This window comes from Acomys minous (assembly GCF_964271855.1).
Source record: "Acomys minous genome assembly, chromosome: 8".
NCBI classification, from domain to species: Eukaryota; Metazoa; Chordata; class Mammalia; order Rodentia; family Muridae; genus Acomys; species Acomys minous.
Window position 1 is genome coordinate 33748554 of NC_140489.1, and position 21093 is coordinate 33769646.

Here is a 21093-nt window from a genome sequence, read left to right on the forward strand (position 1 = left end):
AGTTCAAAGTCATCCTCAGCTACACCATGACTTTGAGGCCAGCCTAGGCTACACCACACCCCGTCTCAACAAACCAATAATGATAAGTACAGCATCACACTGTCCCCTTTGCCAGCATCCATGCCACACATTAGGTGCCAACACCACCTCTAGCGCATTGATCCCTGCCTTCTGCTCCCTGGAGCTTCTGCATCTCATTTCAACTTCAGACTGCCCCCTGGGTGCGGTCAAAATGTGTCTCTACCTCTGGAACCATGAATGCCTTCACTCTCTCTCAAGGGCTCCGTACACTCAGACACAGTGCCCCATGACAGTCACAAGGCTAGACAGTCACCCTTGCTGGCCCCAGTGTTCGGGAGCGAGGAACTAACCACACTTGCCCAGGGCCACACGGCAGTCAGCAGGCTGCTGCTCCAAACCTAGCCCACTGCTCCTCGGGCACCCTGCCACACACCTCCACTGGAATCCTGCTGTCCCCACCTGCAGGCGCCCATCTCCCATGACCCCCTGCAAAGCAGCACTTCAAGGACAAAGCTACTTTTCTCAGTATCAGAGGCTACCTGCTCTCCTCTGCGCCCTTCCCTCTGCCGTCCCCATGCCTGAGAGGCCTCCTTCCCCAGATGGGGCTAAAGGAAGAGGACAGAGCGGCAGAAGCAGTATGCGTGCTCTCTTCCCTCACTCAGCCATTCAACAAACAGTTGCCGAGTACCCCCCACATACAAGGAACATTGGAGAAGAGTGTAAAGACAGGAAGCCATGGACCTAGCCCTGAGGAAGCTTAGAGCTAGCGAGTCTAAGGAGCCCAATAGGACCATAAAGTACACAGGAACTAATGTACAGGCAGCATATAAGACAACATGCCGGGCGAGATCATAGGTTTGTGTAAATGGATTTGGCAGCGGTGGCTAGAGATGTGGGAAAACAGCCAGGGAAAGGCCCCAGGCAGGGGGGCACTAAACAGGCAGCCAGGGGCAAAGGGGTACCACCCTCCCTGGCCCATCCTCACCCTGAGGAAGATGACAGGGCTGTCTGTTGCAGGGTTCCACCTCGGCAGGCTTGGATGACTGCAGGTCCACACAGTGACCAGGTGGCCCAATGGTACAGATGACCTGTCGCCTCCGAGTGCCCGAACCACAGCTTTTAGAGCACTGAGGGACCAGAGTGGGGGGGGGGGAGAGAGAGAGAAACCCTGAGGCCAGGAACATCCATGAAGAATGGGGGGCAGTGTTCTTCTCAGCATCTCTCCAGGACCCCAGGAACCAGGGCTGGACAGCAGGCATCGGGAAGGGGACACTCACTAGACTCCACGGGCTGACACGCCAGGCCTGGCCACGGAACATGGGACAGGCCTCTTGCACACAGGGCTCTGTGAGCGTTGGCTTGTCCTTCAAGGAGCATGCTGTGGCATGGACCAGAGACTCCCCATCACCCCGACAGGCCACACTCCTCTTCCTGATGCCAGCTCCGCAGGTCACCGAACACTGTAAAGAGAGGCTTTTAAGGGAGCTGAAGAGATGGCTCAGCGGTTAAGAGCACTGACTGCTCTTCCAAGGGACCCAGGTTCAATTCCCAGCACCCACATGGCAGCTCACAACTGTCTGTAACTCCAAGATCTGATACCCTCACACAGACATACATGCAGGCAAAACACCAATGCACATACAATAAAAGTAAATAAGTTATTTTTTTAAAAAAGACAGGCTTTTAGCGGGGACATCCTCCAGCCCTGGGGAGCCAGGTCAGCTGGCACAGCCGGAGGCCTACCAGCCTGGCGTACAGGGCAGAGAGCATTGTACTGCCCTGATCCCACTTCCAAGCCCAGAGTCACTGTTGTGAGGCCACACAGGCTCCAGAGTACTTGTCACCGGCCTGTGTTTTTATATGTGTGCATATGCATGTCTCTCTCTGTGTGCATGCTACTTGTATGTGAATGTCTGTGAGACCAGAAGAGGGTGTCAGATCCCCTGGAGCTGGAGTTATAGGCAGTTGTAGAAAAGCCTGACATGGGTGCCAGGGATGAAAGTCAGGTGCTTCTGGAAGAGCAAGCAGCAAGCGTTCTTAACCTCTGAGCTGTCCCTCCAGCCTCCGTGTGCTGCATTTGCAGCTTGAATGCATGTGGGTGCAGGAGGCAATGCTTCCTTCACCCGCCAACACATCTAGTTCTGTCTTGTGGTCCAGGCAAACCTTTTCCCATCCAGTCCTGGGGAGAAGCTTGGACCAGAGTCTAGAAGCTGCATCTCATCCCAGCTTCGGCCACATCTTCCAAGATGGCCAGCTAGGTCCCTTACCCTCTGAGGGCCTCAGCTTCCTTCTGCAGCAAAGGACAAGCCTTCCAAGCCCAGGCCCATTGCTACCCAGGGCTAGGTAGGGCCTAACCTCTCCCCAGGGCTCCACGCGCCAGACGGCACAGCGCTGCAGGTTGCAAGCCTGTGTGGAAGGGGGCTTCCCCGGGAGACCAGCGCACTGGGTCTCCTCAGCAGCTTCCTGGCCACCAGCCCCATCGGAGGACACGCAATAGACAGGGCGAGACTGGAATCCACCCCCACAGGAGACTGAGCAGGTTGTCCACGGTCCTACCTTCCAGCTGACAAAACAAAAGGGGAACAGTTAAGACAGTCCCAGGAGGCTGCAGCCCCCCAGCGCAGAGTGCATTGAGGGCCCATCCCAACCCTCCCCAAGAACTGTATAGAGAGGCCACCAGCCAGGCCTCCTGAGCATCCCCTACTGGCCCCTGAAGGGGTCTTCCCCACTGCCCTCAGCCTTCCTATCTGTGCCCCAACTCTCCCTTTCTCCTCACTGGGTCCTAGCATCCCAGCCAGACTCCATCCATTGCTATCCTGTGTGGGGGTGGGGGTGGGGGTGGGGGTGGGGTGGGGGTGGGGTGGGGTGGGATAGGGAGAAGCTCCAGAAAGGCTATGTGTGGAGAAGCCCTGCCTAGCTGGGGGGGGGGGGGGGGGAGAGGGGGGCAGGGACAAGGACCAAAGGAAAGGGAAACTCCACACAGGCCATGCAAAGCCAAGCCCGCCACCATCTCACCAGGCCAGGAGGGTGAGGGGACCAACACCAGCCCTTGCAGGAACCCCCTGGCCCACAGATTACCTGTTCCTACACACATGCTGGCCTCCAGCATGGCGCCACGCTCCAGGCCGGTGCAGGAAAGAGATCCTTTGTGTGCGAACAAAGGCATTTGCCAAAGTCTACTGGCCCTTTGGCCAAATTCCTGCCCCACCCCTAGGCATCTGCTTGAGCCCCTGTTGCCTCGGACAGAGACCTCTGGCACTGCCCCCAAAATCCTCCTGCTCCGAGCCTGGCCATTCTGAGTACTATGAGGAAATCGACAAATGGAGAAAACTGTCCTGGGTCTCACTACCCAGGCCCATTCACTACCTCCCTCAGTGGCAGCCGCCACTGTCACATGAAGAGCCCTGCCCCCCCCCCCACCTCTTCAGCCTATGCCTAAAACAGTTTAGGGACTTCCCTTCTCTTCCCACTCAAGTTCTTGGCTCCACCCTAGGTGGAAGGGGCTGGCCAGGCCTCACCGCTTAGTCTTTGGACAAGGATGCAGGTTGCAGGAGCGCCGGTGGGCTGGCCGAGGCAGATGTTGGCACATGTGGTCCGGGTAGGCCTCATTGTCAATGGTACAGAATACCAGGCGAGACTGGTGACCTGCCAGAACCAGGGCCACACAGAGTTGCTGATAGGCCAGTGCTCTCCAGATAAACTCACTAGCAAGGTACCCTTCCAGACTGGACCAAAGCTTACGTCCCATGCATCCCTCTCTCTTAACAGCTACTACCATCACCCCCCAACTTACAGAGGAGGAAGCCGAGGCTCAAAGAGTCTTAGGTATGACAGGCCTTTGTCCTGAACTCCGGGCCTGACCTCAAACCACAGTGGGCCACTTCCTCTAGATCGCCCTCATCCTAGCATGGGTAGCAGCCCTTCATGGGGACCTCTGACTTCTTCCATACATGGAATTGTCCCTCCCCAGCAGTGCTGCCTTGAGGACAGGGCTGTGACTTGTCAGCCTGTGTCATCTGTCTGTCCTCCTCCCGTCCCTAGTGTTCACCTCCGCCACACTCGGCGCTGCAGTCACTCCAGGAGCCGTGGCTCCAGCCGAAGGCTCGGTCGAGGTCATCCACTGGCAGGTAGTACTCATAGTGTACACCAGGGTTGGGCCCCTGGCTGATGAGCTGCCAAGAAGAAGACCGTCGCTGTAGTCCCCCCTGCCCAGCCCACGGGAACCCTGGCAGCCCACCCACCCAGGGTACCTTCCCTCTGTGGGGTCCACTCACCTCGATGACCAGGGGCTCTGAGGTTGGACCCCGTGCCCGGAGCCGCTCAGGGGCTAGGTCCCCCTCCATACCCCGTTCGTAATGTAGGACTGTGTTGGCCACCGGCAGGGCCTGGGCTGACTCAATGGTCCAGTGCCCATTGAGGTAGTACTCTCCGTGGACGCTCTTGACGGCTGTGGAGACCCAGCCTGTCAGGGGTTGTGGGACAGCGAGCTGGGCTTTCTGAGCCCCGGGCTGCCCAGCTCCAAACCATCTCTCACCCAGGAAGTTCCTGCTGGCAGCAGCCTCCTCAATGTGAATGCTGGTGGCCCCGGCCGGGATGACGAAGATTTGGTTGTAGCCTGTGTGGAACAAAGATTCAGGAAAGGGGTGCTGGTTTGCTCCTGGTGGGACTCCTTGGGCAGAGTGCTTTTGGCACAGCAACTAGCTTTACCACAGCCAGGGGTGGGGGTGGGGGTGGGCTCTGGGCACCAGGACAGCTTGGGAGGGAAAAGGAAGCCCATGGGGGGGGGCAAGGACAGGGTAGGGAGGGAGGACAGCAGGCACCCAGGTGTCAGCAGTGTGAGGTTAGACTGCACAAGACGGTCCCAACCAGGGTGGGCACAGGAGAAGAAGGTTCCTATGAAGGGTACAGGCTCTACCCCGCAGCCACATGACCTGAGACGGAACAACTAAGTGCCATGGGGATCGCTTGGCCTCAAGCCTTGGTCAGAGAAGGTGACAGACAAGCCAAGGCAGGCAGGCAACAGACCCCTCAGAGGCCCCTGTACGACCCCACCTCTGCTGAGATCATTGGCATCAAAGGTTCCTGTGACAGGGTAACAGGTTGAGCCATCACCCCCGCACTGCAGACACTTGTCCTCCTGCTTGATCGAGTCTAGCTTGTGATCGCACCCAACAACCTGTGGGGAGGGAGACGGAAGTGAGGGCAAGATGAGTGAGAACGCGAGGCATAGACACAGTTCCAAATGCCCCAGGCAGACAGCAGGGGACAAGAGTGGCTGACGGCTACTTATCTGGCTCCTCAGACCCATCCTGGCTCCCGCTAACCACTTCCTGCCTCCCTGTGGAACTCATGTGTCTCCCAGTTTGGATGGGAACTCCATAAATGTGGGTTTGGGCATGCCAGAAGGCTGTTCCCCTCTGTTCAGGTGAGCCCAGGCTGACAGGTCAGAGAGCAGACTCAGGCTGCTGGGGACTCCCGGGAGCTGTCAGGCTGGTGTGGTAGTGGCCTGGAGCTGCCGTCTTCTCACAGGCTCTGTGAGAAGAGCCTGCATGAGCCTGAAGCTGACTCGCAAGGAAAAGAAAACAAGAGACAGAGAGAGCAATTGCTAGCGCCTTTCCATCACCTACAGCCATCGCTTTACATTTGAGGCCAGCCTTAGCCATCCAGAGCATTGTTGGGTTTTTTGTTTTGTTTTGTTTTGTTTAATGAAGTTAGTGCTCTCGAGGGCAAAGTTAAGGTGGTCAGAGAACACCTGTGATGACCGCACTGCATTCTGGGAGCTAGTGACTGAAGGTGCCCAGCTCCTTGACAGCCAGTTGGCCCTGCTGGTGCTGGAAGCTCACAGGCAGGGCTGGGGCATAACTCACTCGGCAGATGCCATCCACACAGATGTCCCGCTTGCCAGGCTCACAGGGTGTCCCGTCCACCACGGCCTCCCTGTGTTTGTAGTAGAAATTCTCCCCTTTGGGAATGCAGCTCAGCTCACACTTGTTTGGGGCTGTGTAGGCAAGAGGAGAAAGCTGACGTCCTGACACAAAACTGTGATGCTTTGAATGAAAAATGTTGTGCCCCCCCCCATAGGCTCATGTGTATAAACACGTGGTGCCTAGTTAGTGGTGCTCTTTGGGGAGGCTGCGGTCCCTTGAGGAAGTATATCATTAGGGGTAGGCTTTGAAAGCTTAGGGTCTCGCCCCACTTCCAGCTTGAGTTTCTCTTACTGTGTGTGGTTGAAATATGATCAACCAGATTCCCTCTCCAGCCATCTGCAATTGCCCAAATAGATTCCTTCTACAAGCTACTTTTCATGTCGGGGTTCTGTTTGTTTTTTAAGATTTTTTTTATTATGTGTACAGTCTTGTGCCTGCATGTACACCTGCAGGTCAGAAGAGGGCGCCAGACCTTAGTATAGATGAGCATGAGCCACCATGTGGTTGCTGGGAATTGAACTCGGGACCTTTGGAAGAACAGGCAGCATTCTTAACCTCTGAGCCATCTCTCCAGCCACCTTTCATGGTGTTTTACTACAGCAACAAAAAGTAACTAGTGCCTGAATATCTGCTGGGGGGGAGGGGCTGCAGGGCAAGAGGGGGAAGCTGAGATCCCAGCATAAGGCCTTGTAAGACCCCCCCAAGGGAGGCATGGGCAGCAGCCAGAAGTGCACTCTTTCAAGGAGAGGCTCCCTTGCCCCCAAAACAGCACAGACTCCTACCCCCTCTCCCAGAGAGAAGGAGTATTCTCTGTGAATGTATGTGCCTCTTAGGGGAAATCAAATCAAACTGCAACCTCCACAAAGAGTAAAACTCCACTCCTAATCTTGTTGTTTTATTTTAAGGCAAGGCCCCTACCCCAGGCCAACCTTAAGGGCTGGGCATGGTGATGCACACCTTTAATCCCAGCATCAACAGGAAGAGGCAAGTGGATGAGAGTTGGAAGCCATCCTGGTCCATATAGTGAGTTCCAGGACAACCCCAGCTACAGAGTAAGACCCTGTCCCTTCCCACCTCCCGAAATAAATCACAAACCAGGCTGCCCTTAAATTCCCTTTATGGCTAAGGATGACCTTAAATAGCCCCAAAGTGCTAGCAAGGTCATAATCGTGTCCACAAGGCAGCCGACCCTTATAATCTTTTAAGATTAAGAAATGAAGGTTAAGCCAGGCATGGTGGTTCATGCCTTCAACCCTAGCACTCAGGAGGCAGAGGCAGGTGGATCTCTGTGACTTCGAGGCCAGCCTGGTCTACAAAGTGAGTCTAAGAGAGCCACGGCCACACAGAGAGACGAGAGACCCTGTCTTGAAAATAAAAACCAAACAAACAAAAATAAAGGTTAACTATTTATGTGTGTGCATAAGTGTACATATGAATGCACGCATCATGGCGGCCAGAAAAGAGGCGTAGGATCCCCTGAAGTTGCAGTTGCAGGTGGTGTGAGACGCCCAACACTGGTGCTGGGAACCAAACTCAAGGCCTCTGTAAGTTAAGAGCAAGCGCTCTTAACTACCCATCTTTCCAGCACCCCTCCCCCACACCATCATCATCGTCGTCACATCATCATCACCATCAGTGTACACATTTGTGTGTGCACATACACATTTGTGCGTGTGGTGGTCAGAGGACAGGTTTTAGGAGACAGTTCCCTCCTTCCACTATGAGTTCCCAGATCCCAAGTCAAGTCACCTACCTGGCTCGTGTTACTCTTGTGAGCTCCTGAGGGGCCAGTGAGCTGGCACAGCTCACCTCACTGCTCTTTTTAGTCTTTATATTCCGAGTTTTCTATTGTATGAAAGGTGTTGTTTTGTTTTTTTAGATGTGTGTGTGAGGGGGAGGGAGGGAGGGAGAGACAGAGAGACGCACAGAGAGAAACAGAGTGTGGGGGCGGGGGGGATATGAATACTCCACATAAAAGTGGAAGGCCAGAAGAGGGCATTAGATTCCTTGGGACTGGAATTGTAGATTGCTGTATTCTGCCTGACATGGGTGTCCTCTGGGGGAGTGGCTAGTGCTCTTAACTGTTGAGCCATCTTTCTAGCCCCATGTGAAAGTTATTTTTTGGTTTTTGGTTTTCAAGACAGAGTTTCTCTGTGTAACAGTCCTGGGTATCCTGGACTTGCTTTTGTAGACCAGGCTGGCCTCGAACTCACAACGATCCACCTGCTTCTGCCTCCCAAGTGTTGGGTTTAAAGGCATGCGCCACCACGCCTGGCTGTGAAAGTTATTTTTAACATACGTTTCAGGAGTACTCCATGCCGAAGGACCCCAGGAGGCCACTTCTCTGGCCTTGGTGACACCAGGACCACAGAGAGAACAATGTTCAGTGCTGGAAATCAGAGTGTGCAGTCTCTAGGGACCATTTGCAGAGAAAAGCCCAGGCAGGCTGGCCTTGAACTCATAGCAATCTGCCTGTCTCTGCCTTCTGAGTGCTGGGATTAAAGACCACAGCCGGCCCAAGGTATTATTTTTAAGAAGGCTATCACCAAACAGTACAGGCTGATTGAGATTCCTGGAACCCACCACATGTTCCCAGGCTAGCCTTAAACTCCTGACACAAGCGCTGGTATTTTGTAGATATGCACCACCAGTACTGTTTTGTTTTTGTTTTTGTTTTTTAAGTATTGGTTCTGCGAGGGCCTTGCACACACCTAGGCACACACTATACCATGATGTTACACCCTACCTTCTCAGTAGTTTTCTAGTGATTCCAGAATGATTCGGCTGTATACACAGTGGTGCTCTTTTCCTGAGCTCTGCCTGGTGTCCCTCAGCCCACATGCCAGTCTGGGTAGATGGGCTACAGCTAGATCAAGCTCTTTCTAGCCTTTGGCACTATTAGCCCCTCACAGCACCACCCCTCCATGTGGCCCCTCAGCCCACACCTCTGTGGCGCAGGGATAAGGCTTCAGAACTGGAGGAAGCGGGCCTGGAGACAGGCACATCAGAGCTTTGCTTCTCAAAGTGCGTACTGAGGGGAAAGGGCAGGAAAGCCCTTGCAGTGGGCGGTGCTAAGGACTAGGTCACTGTCTAAGAGGCAACGCATCGGTGAGAACTGAGAGTGTGCTGCGAGAACGGGGCTGCAGAGCAGAGTGGAGCCTTTTACCTGCGTAGTAGGGCAACCACCGGTAGCGGCGGCCCTGGAAGTCGGTGCCATCGAACTCTGAGCACTGCTCGGCCCGGAAATCCCGTGCGCCTTCTGGGCAGCTCTGTATGAGAGAGCACGGATGACAGAGAATGTGGGTGCCAGCGTGGGCACTGGGGGAGGTTGCGATGCTGCCCTATCCATCCTCTGCATAAATCCTGGGGTCCTGCGCCTCTGTCCTACCCACCTACCCAACCCCCGGCCCTGGAGGGGGCCTCTCACTCTTTCTGTGTGTCCTGGAGCAGGCAGAAGATCCAGCTTGAAGGAGAGGTGGGGGAGGGGGAGATGGGTCGGGACGGGGTGTGGGGGGGAGACGCAGGCTTTACCTCGGTGTGGCAGGTGCGGTGGCTGCGCGTGGGACCCACACAGCTGGTCCCTCCGTCTCTCCTGCGGGGTGAGAGCATTGGTAAGACCCCGACATCCCCACCCATTCCTGGGCTCTCCTGGCCTCTCCGCGGGGCACCCTGGTGGGCAAGGCTGAACCAGCCTCCGAGTCAAAATGAGAGGGTGCACCAAGTCCCTCGGGTGGGTGTAAGCAGACTATGTTTGCCGTTCTCAGGCTGTCTGTACCTACCCTTAACCTGACTCCTGGCCAACAAAGCACTTGAATTTCCCACTCTATACCCTCACCTATGGGTTCCGTCTACAACTTAGTCATAAATATCCCAGGATGTTAGAATTTTGAGGGTTTTTGGGGGGTTTGTTTGCGGGGGCAGTTGGGTTTTGTTTTGTTTTTCGAGACATGGTTTCTCTGCATAGCTCTGACTGTCCCGAAACTCACTCAATAAACCAAGCTGGCCTCAGACTCAGAGATCGCATGTCTCTGCCTCCTAAGTGCTGGAGTTAAAAGCAAGTGCCACCAACTCCTGGCTTTTTTTTTTAAGATTTATTTATTATTATGTATACAGTGCTCTGCCTGCATGTACACCTGCAGGCCAGAAAAGGGCACCAGATCACATTGTAGATGGTTGTGAGCCACCATGTGGTTGCTGGGAATGAACTCAGGACCTCTGGAAGAGCAGTCAGTACTCTTATAACCTCTGAGCCATCTCTCCAGCCCCAGGCTTTTTTTTAAATCAAAGCTTTATTTATTTATTAGTAGACCTGGCTTAGCTCCTCTCAGTCTAGGCTGAGTGTTGAAATCCAAGATGAGTACATGGGAAATATTTGTTTTCCTATATGCACCATCACTCTTCCACAATGAATCTGTCACAAACCGGGCCCTGATGTCAGGCTCCCACCCAGCAGCCAGCCTTTCCTAACTTGCCCTCTTTTAAGCTGCTGGCAGGTTCTAGACTTCCCCTCCCTACCTCTGGGAGTAGCAGGGGCGCTCCCGGAAGCTGACGCCTCCTCCGCAGGTCCGGCTGCAGGGGCTCCATTCGCCCCAGGCACCCCAGGTATCACTCTGGCGCCTCACATTTCGAGCCTGTGAAAGACATGCTCCACCTATCACCTCCCTCTCCCCTTGGGACTTGAGCCTCTGCTGAAGATGCTCCCCAACCTGTTCAGAAAGCCCCGGGGGGCGGCTTCCAGTATACAGAAGCACCACCGCGTGCTCCAAAATGGTCATTGCAAACTTACCTGCTGTTTTAAGTAGTGGGGACAGGGACCCAGCCTGTGTGTGACTGGGCTCAGTCAGCTGAGAAGAGCCTGCAGTTCCAGGAGCCCTGGGGGAGGGGCCCTGCACCCAGGGCAGGTATTTGAGGCTCTGCTTTAATGTGGAAGAAGGAATCCTTAAATTGGGGGGTTGGGGAGGGCGCTACTTTATCTAACATGGTAGCCACATGTTCTGGGGGTGTACCATTTGCCGCATGGTGGGGAAGGGGCTTTCTTTCCTACTATGATAGGCTGTGGCAAGTTCAGAGCCTGGCTTGAATAGAGCCTGTGGATCAGCAGACCACCATCACCATCACCACCCTTCCACACCCCACCCCACCCTCGTCCAGAGACAGGGTTTCTCTGTGTAGCCTTGACTGTCTTAGACTCGCTTTGTAAACCAGGCTGGCCTCAAACTCACAGCGATCCACCTGCCTCTGCCTCCCTAGTGCTGGGATTACAGGGGTGAGCCACTATACCAGGCTAGACCACCCCTTTCTTTCTTTCTTTCTTTCTTTCTTTCTTTTTTGAGACAGGGTTTCTCTGTATAGCCCTGACTGTCCTGGACTCACTTTGTAGACCAGGCTGGCCTCGAACTCACAGTGATCCACCTGCCTCTGCCTCCCAAGTTCTGGGATTAAAGGCATGTACCACCACACCTGGTATGACCACCCCTTTCAAGAAAGACCTTTAAGGGATGGGACAGGTCACAGCAGGTCCTCAGGTGGGGGGCAAAGGGGCTCTGTTAAGAGAGTGTACCCCAAGACAGGACAGAATTCAGCAGGAGGCCCTGGAGAAATCCCCCCAAGCCTTGCTGTACCTCTTCTGCTCGGTATGTGAGTGAGCTCACTTCCAGAAACTTCTAGAGTTTGTGCTATTAAACTAGGAACTTAATTTTGTCTGGGGGGGGCGGGTGTTGGGGAGAACTACAGTATTTCTATTAATCTGTGCCAGATTATCCATTTCCCCTGCCTCTTACAAGAGACTCTGAACACTTCTTGTTCAGTACTCAATTTTCCTGTAGCCTTCTGGCCCCATCCCCAAGATCTCGTCAATAGCACATGAATGCAAGTGTCCCCTAGTTCTCTGAAAAAAGAGTGTGAATGGGCATTTTTTTCCATCCTCTTCCTCCCACACTCTTTTCTGCTGGAAACCGATGAAATGGCTAGTGTAGGAACAACTCTTTAGACTGGGAATAAAGGCCACAAGCTGTGAGGACTTTGTGAAATGAAAAGAGCCCTGAACTTCCGACCCACTGGTGTTTATATGAGAGGTAGATTTAATCTGCCTTCTCGAAATTACACCATGGAAATGCCATGACGGACATGTCACCTCGCAGCCAGCATCACATGGCCACACAGGTACACACAACCTCTCATCAAATCTTCAGAGCCTAACGGTACCCAAGGGAAGTGACGCAGAGGCACAAGCCGAAAGGTGCCACACCCTACATCCTAGGGCTGTGTCCCCACCTGCCTGGGGGAGCAGGCGGACAAATGAGACCCTGGATCCAAAAGCATTAGACAAGGATGCAGAAAGGCAGAGGACACAGTGCAAATATGTCCTCTGTGCTGAAAGGGGGGCTTAAGTTGGAGGTGTCACCGCACGAACCTTTAGGAAATATAACTCCCATTATTTAGAGGGAGGCCAAGGGTGAGCAGTGGAAAACAAGCCCTTCCCAACTTGGAGCCTCACGGCCAGTCAGCCTGAGGTGAGCAGGGAAGTCCAGCAGCAAATACTTGCTACTCTTGTTTTATAGACCGCAATTTGGAAGCAGAACAAACTGCATTAGACTTGCTAACCGCACAAAGCCAAGCGCAGACCAGCCAGACCAAAGGTCTCGCCTCTCATTGTAAATCACCCGCTCCTTCGGGTCCAGCTTTCCAGACCAGTGAACCAGGTATTTTGACAATGAAATGTAAACCAGTCTCAATACGGCTTGAGCTTCTATTTTGAAGCAGGGAGCTACTTAAATGTGTGGCAGAGGTGGGGGTAACCTTCCAGGTTGAGACTCTAGCTCACGTGATCCTCAAGCCTTGCTGCCACGTGGTACCGGGATGTGGCCCTTACATGGCTGGCTATGGCTGCCCCTGCCCCGGGGTCGGTTTGGATGTTTGTCTGTGCCCTAGTGCAACAGCCCCCAGAAAGCCAGCCCCTCTGGAAGGAAGCTAGGGCCAAAGTTCTAGGATGTCTGACAGGTGGGAGAGTGGTCTGAACTCAGGGCTCTCTAGAGGCCACCACACTCCAGGTGTCTTTAAAGACATCCTTGGCTTCCCGGGACCAGCACCTGTAAGGTAGAAAGGCCTCCAGGCCGCACTTGTGTGAGCCCTGGTCTGTATGATCATAACCGTGCACCCTGCACCTTTCCACACACGTAGATAATTCTCCGTAATTATCTAAACCCCAAGCTGTGCGGTGGTATGAAGCCAGGAGCTGCTGTGGCCCAACCCTGCTCTGAGCCTGTCCCCGCCTGTCTCCTGCTGCCTTTAGCACCCCACCCTTCCTCCAGCTCCGGGCTCAGGAGACCCCTTTCCTGCCTGCTTCCACAAGAATGGGCTTCTGCCCAGCACCAGGATGTGTGGGAAGGCGACAGAGACCATAGAGCAGGTGAAGGGACTCGCGGCCACGCCTTTGATCATCCATCCAGTCTTTCTGTTGAGGCAACTAGTCAACCCAGGCAGGGATTGTGTGTCACCAGGACCCCATGATGGATCCTGCTACCAGTAGAGGCCGCTGAGCAGTGAACCTGGACCATACCTCTCCACCAGACGGAGAATAGGGAAGAACCCAACCTCAATGGGCCTTTTCGTGCTGGGGAGAAGGGGGGAGACGGTGAGGTAGCAGGCCACTCGGGGTGTTCCCTATGTGGGAGAAGGGACCTCATGGGATCCAGTGTGCTTTGTAATCATTGGTTCGTCCATGTGACAACCTGTGGTATGAACATCAGACCAGCCCAATCCCAGGAATCTATGGCTTGGAGACCGGGCTAGAGTCGAGCTGCTCTTACAGGAGTGGCTCTGGGATTTTATCCTGGGGACTCGATGCTGGCATGGAGACCCTCCACTCGGACTCCACTCACTACATGCAGCTGAGTCACCAGCATGTGCTGCAGAACCTAGGGAGCAAGGGCTATAGGCTGGTACAGGTGGCATAAGAGAGGAAATAAGGAAAGGGGCGGGGCTGCAGCCCACCAACCACGTGATATGCCCATGTGGGGCGCGGGCTTCCCACTGCCTACCACTGGCACCCATCACCCACCCCACAGAGAAAGCACTGCACCCTTTCCTCCCCAGGACAGCACTCCTAGCCCTTTGAGTCTTTCCTCCCCTTTTTTGGCCCTTCCTTGGGGATGGGCAGGAAAACTGTGTTCTCCCTTGTGGGAAGATTTTCAGGGTAGAACAGGACCTCGCAGCCCCTGTGAACTCAGATCTGCTCATCACCCAGCTCTGCCGACCCTCTGTCCCCCATAGGGTCCCTGCCTATCCTGACGACTCCAAGGAGCCCTGTCCCTCAGGCTACCTGGATCACCACCGTTCAGTTCCCAGAATCCACCCTCTAGGTTTGCGCTAACCTGACAGCCACCCGTACGTAGTTCAAATTAAGCTTAAATCAACATCAAAAGCTCCTCAGCTGTTCTAGCCACATTTCAAGCGTCCACTAAACACAGGGATCTGGTGGCCACCCACTGAACCTCAGGTCCCTCGGACAATACCTCCTCTTTAAAGAGTAGTCACAGTAAACGTTCAGTGGCATTAGCCAGGGCCCTGTGGACTGTACCCGTCACCTTCAGGTAGGAGAGGTAAGTGGGACGTTGCCATTCCTGCAAACTCCCGTGCATCCAGGTAGGGAGCTAAATTGACGTGTCTCGGCATGGTCCTCTCTATGGTGCCCCCTTGTTTGTGAAGGAACTGGGCTCAACTCTTCTCAGCTAGCCTTGCCACGCTGCTGCTCTCCTGCCCCTCCCCCCACCTCTCCGGAAGGAACCTCCCAGGCCCCCACGGGGGCTGCACTCACCCAAGACCCTGGCGTGGAGGTCAGCAGCAGCAGCAGAAGGAACAACTGCATCTCTGTCTGCAGGAGAAGCCACTGGTTAGAGGCAGAGGGGACACTGCAGCTACCCAAGGTGGAGGTCCCCGCTATGTGGATGGGCTATCCCTCCCACAGAGACCAATGGGGGCTGCTGGGAGCACCACAGTGGCCGCTAAACAACAGGCCATGCATCTCCCACAGGAAGGAGAGCAGGCCTGGTCCACAGCAGGCAGAAGCCGGGAACAACCTGTTTTGGGATTCCAGCAGGGAAAAGAGTGACTAAAAATAACTGCTATGTTGTTTAACTGAGTTTGGAGTCAAAGTAACCAGACTGCTAAACACAGTAAGAATGTAAAAGCCCGTTTCATCCCATTTAAAGACAACTAATAAAAATAGTCTTGCAGCCAGTTTTCATTACCCCAAACAAGGGAGGTGGGGGAAGGCAGGGAGAGAGGGAGAGAGGGAGGGGAGAAGGAGAGAGAGAGAGAGAATATGTGTGTGTGTGTGTATGTGCGCGCGCGCGCTCGCTCATGCAGGCGTGTGAAGACCAGAGGTTGACCAGGGGTGTCCTCCTCCGTTGCTCTTCACCTTACTTTTTGAGACAGTGTCTCTCTTTGAACTTGTAGGTCAGCTTTTTCTACTAGGCTGACTGGCCAATGGGCGAGAGGGATCCGCCTTCCTCTCCCCTGGCCCCACCCACGGCTGCTGGGGTTACAGAGCCTGATGCACCCAGCCGCAGCTCACCCTGAGTTTTAGACATCCGGATATACAGCAAGCCTTTCACTGACAGCCCTTCCCAGCCCCACCAAATACACGGGGAGAAAAACTGATTCTGAGAATACTTTACAAATTCGGTTGTGCCAGGCATGGTGGTACATGCCTTTAAATCCAGTGCTCAGGGAGGCAGAGGTAGGAGGATTGCAGTGAGTTATAAGCCAGCCTGGTCTACGAAGCCAGATCAAGACAGCCCAAACTACACAGAGAAACCCTGTCTCAATACATATATACATACATACATACATACATACACACATACATACATACATAGGCATTAAAAGCTGGGCTTTGTGGTGTACACCTTTAATCCCAGCTCTCTGGAGGCAGAGGCAGGCAGATCGGAGTTGGAGGCCAGCCTGGTCTACAAAGTGTGTCCAGGGCAGCCAAGGCTACACAGAGAAACACTATCTCAGAAAACCAAAATATATAAATAAACAAATAAAATAAAACTCAGTTGTTTAACCAGGGGTGGTGTAGGGCGTGGGTCCTTGTAGTTCCAGCTACTGGGAGGTTGAGGCCAGTATGGGCAAAAATGTCCACTCCAAATTCAATTGCTTTTATATTTTAAGTGCAAGCCTTGGGGTGCAGCTCATCCATAACTATGCTGAGACCCTGGTTTGGATCCCCAGCACCCACCCAATGTTGTCTGTCTCTCTCCCTCACACTCTCTCTCTCACCCTCACACCCTCTCTCTCACTCTCACACCCTCTCTCTCACTCTCACTCTCTCTCACTCACACTCTCTCTCACTCACACTCTCTCTCACTCACACTCTCACACACACACACACACACACACACACACACACACACACACACAGTTTCCTGCTTTAAACCCAAGCAAATGCCAACTCTTGCCTGCACAGGAAAGCTTCCTTCACAGTCCTCATGAGTGTGTTCACCCTTGAACCCAGAGTTGAGTGCAGGGTGTGCACACATTCATTCGTGGTGGTGGTATGAGCAAGTACTCACCAGGCGTGTGCGCAATGCAGGGTGTCCTCGCATGTGTGCACATGTCTCTGTCTCAGAGACATGTAAGCATCGTGCAGAACATTAAACAAGCACTGGCAGGTATGTTTAATGTTAAATCTGTAATTCTACCGTGTTCTGAATTCTTTTAGAATAAAACAACTTGCAGTCATTGTATAGGCATGAAGCGCAGCATTCAAAAGCCCCGTTAAGCAGTTCACCCGAGCACATGTGTGGAAGTAAGCCCAAACAGCAAGTCAGTCATCCTTATCAGCAGACTCCTGGTAAGGAAGTGGAGGAGGCTCTGAATGCACACCGGATGGGAAGTGGGGATGCCATGCCAGTGCAGCTGTCATCAAGGACTGATGACCCGGCGGGGAGGTGGGTGAGGTTTCCCTGCAGGACTAGTCCAGATGGTGAGCCTGACAGAGGGCGACTGAAGAAAGCACTAAAGAGCTCCACTCACGACTGCAGACGCTACCCAGGCAAGTGACCTAGCGCCTGCGACTCCAGAAAGCTTGACAATTTTCCTTCTCTCGACTCAAAGCCACTCCCCTCTAAGTCAGGGAGACTCTTGCAAACGGGGGCCCTGGGTGCCTGGCAGGTGCTGGCTGTGACCGGCACGTCTCCAGGGGGTGCTCTGGGTCTACAGGCGGCTTCGAGGCTGTGCCTGGGAGGGCGGTAAGCTATTCCAGGAGAGGATCAGCGGACTGCAGGGGACCTAATTAGCTGACATTCTGTACCCCGGGCTCTAGGTGCAGAGCTGAGACCTTCCTCAGTGCCCACTTGGCCACCGCACAAGGATCTCCCGTGGGCCTCTCACTTTCACGTCACCGCGACCTACCTGAGCCAGGCTGGGCAGATGCCTACAGATGCCTGGGGCGTGTTCTGTCCAGGACGCCTGCTTGCCTTCCTACCTGTCTCACGAAGCCCGGGAGCTGCCTCCTCAGTGCCCAGCTCGGTCAACCTAGCCAGGAACGACGAAAGCTGAGGGAGGTTGAACTTCTTTTCCCGCTGCTGGCTGGTTTCCTCCCCGCCCTATCTTCCCCCACCCAGTCTGCTGACACCCACCTCCAATCCCTGAAGGAGCATAGTGCTCCCCCACAGAGAGGCCCTGGGAGCCCAGCATTGCCACGTGCCTCCTCCTCTTGGGTTCCTGCCAAGGTTTTGCTTTTTCTCAACTCTGTGGGCTCCGAGTCTTGGGTCTGAGCCAGCCACCTTTTCAGTCCCACTTCCCCTTATCCAAACATCTTTGCCAAAAGCGTTCTTCACTACACACCTATCCCACACTGACGCACTTGGGTGCCTAGCCACCTTCTGAATTCTACATTTTGGCCACAATCAGTTCATGAGAGAGGGGGGGCGAGGGAGGGAGGGGGGGCTTTCCCTATCACTTCATTTTGAGTTCGCCTCTCCCCACCTTTTTCGGCTTCTACTCACCCTCAGAGTCACCTCCTCCCCTTACCCTAACCCCATCACTGTTCCAGTGGCTGCAGCTGTAAACAGCACATCACAGGCAAAATCTTTCACCCTGAATCAGCGGTGAGTTGAGGCTGGGTAAGGCCTGCATAACACTGTGGCCACAGCCCTGGGCACCAGGAACATCGAGGACTGGACTCTTACCACATCCACCTGTGGTGAATTTAGTTTCCTTTTCCTTCCTGCTTTTTCGATGCCTGCCTCCCTTCCCCCCCCCACCCCCCCACCCAAATCAGGGAAGGAGGGGGAAAATCAAGCCATTCTTTGCTAGCCGGTCCCTTTCTGAAAACTTAAAACCGTTTACTCCTCCCTAGAAAACCGTCCTGGCCAGGGGTCTGCGGAGGTCACAGAGGCTGGGGCTCCTTGCTGATTCTGACCTGGTCACTTCTGCACTGGGCTTAGACAGGCAGAGTAGTTGGGAATAGGATCTCAGCTTTCGTCACAGCTGGGCGGGAGTTCGCTTTGGACTGACCACCAAGCTCTTCAAACCGCCCCGTGGGGGAGTGGAGCAGAGGCCTGGTTTCAGGGCCCCAGGGATGTGCGGATGCCTGGACAAAGATAAAGCTTGGCAGCAAAGGCAGTGAAATTACTTAGAACCTCAACCCCCACCCATCCTTGTGAAATAGAAGGAAAATGTTTCTCCTGGGGGCCGGCAGGCCGAGGAGCAACCTTTCTGATGGTTTTGTTTTTCTGAGTCCTTTTCAGATGCCTGGACTTGGGTTCTTTTGTTTTGCTTTGTTTTAAGGCAGGATCTCATGGAGGCCAGGCTGACCTCAGTGTGTAGCTGAGGCTAATCCTCCTGAATGCTGCTGTCACAGACCCCGAGCCCAGGTTATGTGGTCCTGGACAGCAAAGCCAGGGCTCCGCGCATGCTGGCCAAGCATTCTTCCAACTGATCCCAGTCCAGCCCAGATCCCGATACCTTCTTTCCTTCCTTACCACTTGTCTCAGTCAGGGTTACGATTGTTGTGATCAAACACCATGACCAAAAGGAACTCAGAGAGAAAAGGGTTTGTTTATTTATGCATTGTTTTTCAGAGACAGGGTTTCTCTGTGTAGCCCTGGTGTCCTGGAACTCGCTCTGTAAACAAGGCTGGCCTCAAACTAAGAGATCTGCCTGCCTCTGCTTCTGGGGTGCTGGGATTAAAGGCGTTTGCCGCTGCCGCCGCCGCTGCCACCACCCAGCAGGAAAGGATTTATTTGGCTCACACTTCCACAACACTGTTCATACAAGAAGTCAGGACAGGAACCTGGAGGCAGGAGCTGCTGCAGAGGCCCTGGAGGGTGCTGCTTCCTGGCTTGCTCAGGAATCTAGGACCATCGGCCCAGGAGTGGCACCACTTAGGATGAACTGCTGACTCCCCCCTCCCCCATCAATCACTAATTAAGAAAATGACAGGCTGTGATCATATGGTAGAAGGGGAGGTCCCCTTCTGTCAGAGAGGTCTAGGGGGAGGGGAATAGGGCAGAAGGAGGAAGGAGGGTGGGGGATGGGAAGATACACGTCAGGGGATAATAACCCAGGTATAATCTGAATAAATTATAATAAATTAAAATTAAAATGACCGTATGTTTCCTACTTTGCGTACGCATGGTGGCATACGCCTTGCACGCTTTTAATCCCAGCACTCAGGAGGCAGAGGCAGGTGGATCTCTGAGTTCTAGACTAGCATGGTCCAGAGCTACACAGAGGAAAGCCTTGTTTGGGGGAAGAAAGAAAAAAGAAAGAAAAGAAAATGACTTGTAGGCTTTCCCATAGCCTAATTTTATGGAGACATTTTCTCAGTTGAGGCTCCCTCCTCTCAGATGACTCTGGTTTGTGTCAAGTTGACATAAAACTAGCCAGCACAACTGACCTTTTGTCGACTTGGCACACAAATATATCACTACTCAAATAGAATTTTTCCTTTCTCATTTGTCTCCAAGATGGCATGTTAATATTATTATTATGATATAAAACATAACTTTAAAAGCCTCAAAGTCTTTACAAATTCAAACTCTTTAAAAGTTCAGTCTCTTTTAAAATAGCCAGTCTAAAATCCAAAGACTCTGTAAAACTGCAAAAATCTCTTTACAAGTTCTAAGCCTCTCAATTGTAGACTCCAGTAAAATAAAATACTTTCTTATTCCAAGAGGGAAGAGCCAGGGACCAGTCACAACCCTTGACAAAGCAAACCAATTCCCAACAGTATGAATAACATAGTGCCCAATGTCTGGTATTTACTCAGGGTCTTCTGGGATCCTCCACAGGGCCTGCCATAGCACACGGCTCGTCTCCTAGGCTCAGGCTGGCTCTGCTCCATAGCTGCTCCTATCCTTGGCAGTTGCCCCCTGGCACTGAATTCCCAAACTGCTGGGGTCTCCTGCTACAACTGGGCTACACTTTCACCAAGAGCCTCTCCTGGGCTCTCTTCATGGTGCCAAACCTCAACTCTGAGTGGCCCCTTCAATTGTGGGGCTTCGGCTGCTACAGAGCCTGCACCATCACCAGTGGCCTCTCCCAGTCTCTCCCAGGGCCAAGCCTCAGCTGCCCTCCATGACCCCTGCATGCCTTCAGAACCAGTTCCACCTGGGTGACTCTTACACATGACCGGGATCAGCTGCGAGCACGAGGTCCAACCGTTTCCACCTCTAACACAGCTTTCTGTGTATTGACCCTGAGGAAACACTTCCCCAAATGTTTCACCTCAGTGATGCTGGGATCTTAATCATTTCTCAGCTCCAGCCAACCAGCATCAATCAATCGTCCTGGTAAAGCAAAGGGGCAAAGGGTTTTTCTTTTTGTGTTTGTTTGTTCGTTTGTTTCTTTGTTTTTCTTTTTCTTTTTGTTTTACTTCACTGGTACTGTTCTCTTGTTAATCACATCTGACTCTTTCTCCCCAGCCAACCAGAACCACAGATTATTAACTCAAAATAGCAAAGAGCCCTGATAAGCGTCTTTAAGGGACTTCACAAGCCAGGCCTCCACTGTCTGCACTGCTCTCAACACTCTCACCTTCCCAGCTCCCACAGAACAGCTCACCAAGCTTTGAACACTCAGTGGCTTTTCCAACCCAAAGTCCCAAAGCCCCAGCACAATCCTCCCCCAAAAC

The 21093-nt window shown here is 53.5% G+C and overlaps 1 protein-coding gene across 7 annotated transcripts in view; it reads right to left on the reverse strand.

The window, feature by feature from the left end:
• PAPLN (papilin, proteoglycan like sulfated glycoprotein) overlaps positions 1-17537 on the reverse strand; it is a 66033-nt gene extending 48496 nt beyond the window's left edge. For 4 of the 7 annotated variants that reach the window (XR_014780986.1, XM_084792059.1, XM_084792058.1 and 1 more), the window contains exons 1-15: positions 16526-16546; positions 14764-14820; positions 10464-10579; positions 9480-9540; positions 9115-9217; positions 5889-6019; positions 5074-5197; positions 4556-4636; positions 4296-4468; positions 4070-4193; positions 3540-3666; positions 3100-3165; positions 2377-2584; positions 1299-1481; positions 1007-1148 (exon numbers count right to left, since the gene is read on the reverse strand). Coding sequence is in view for 6 of the 7 variants with exons in the window: in XM_084792059.1 (XP_084648185.1) it covers positions 1007-1148; positions 1299-1481; positions 2377-2584; positions 3100-3165; positions 3540-3666; positions 4070-4193; positions 4296-4468; positions 4556-4636; positions 5074-5197; positions 5889-6019; positions 9115-9217; positions 9480-9540; positions 10464-10579; positions 14764-14814 (1690 nt within the window). In the remaining variant the exon portion in view is untranslated. Of the gene's footprint in view, positions 1-1006; positions 1149-1298; positions 1482-2376; positions 2585-3099; positions 3166-3539; positions 3667-4069; positions 4194-4295; positions 4469-4555; positions 4637-5073; positions 5198-5888; positions 6020-9114; positions 9218-9479; positions 9541-10463; positions 10580-14763; positions 14821-16525; positions 16547-17366 lie in introns of those variants that run through there. The other 3 variants (XM_084792061.1, XM_084792060.1, XM_084792062.1) reach the window with 3 other exon arrangements.
• Positions 17538-21093: the final 3556 nt, after the last annotated feature.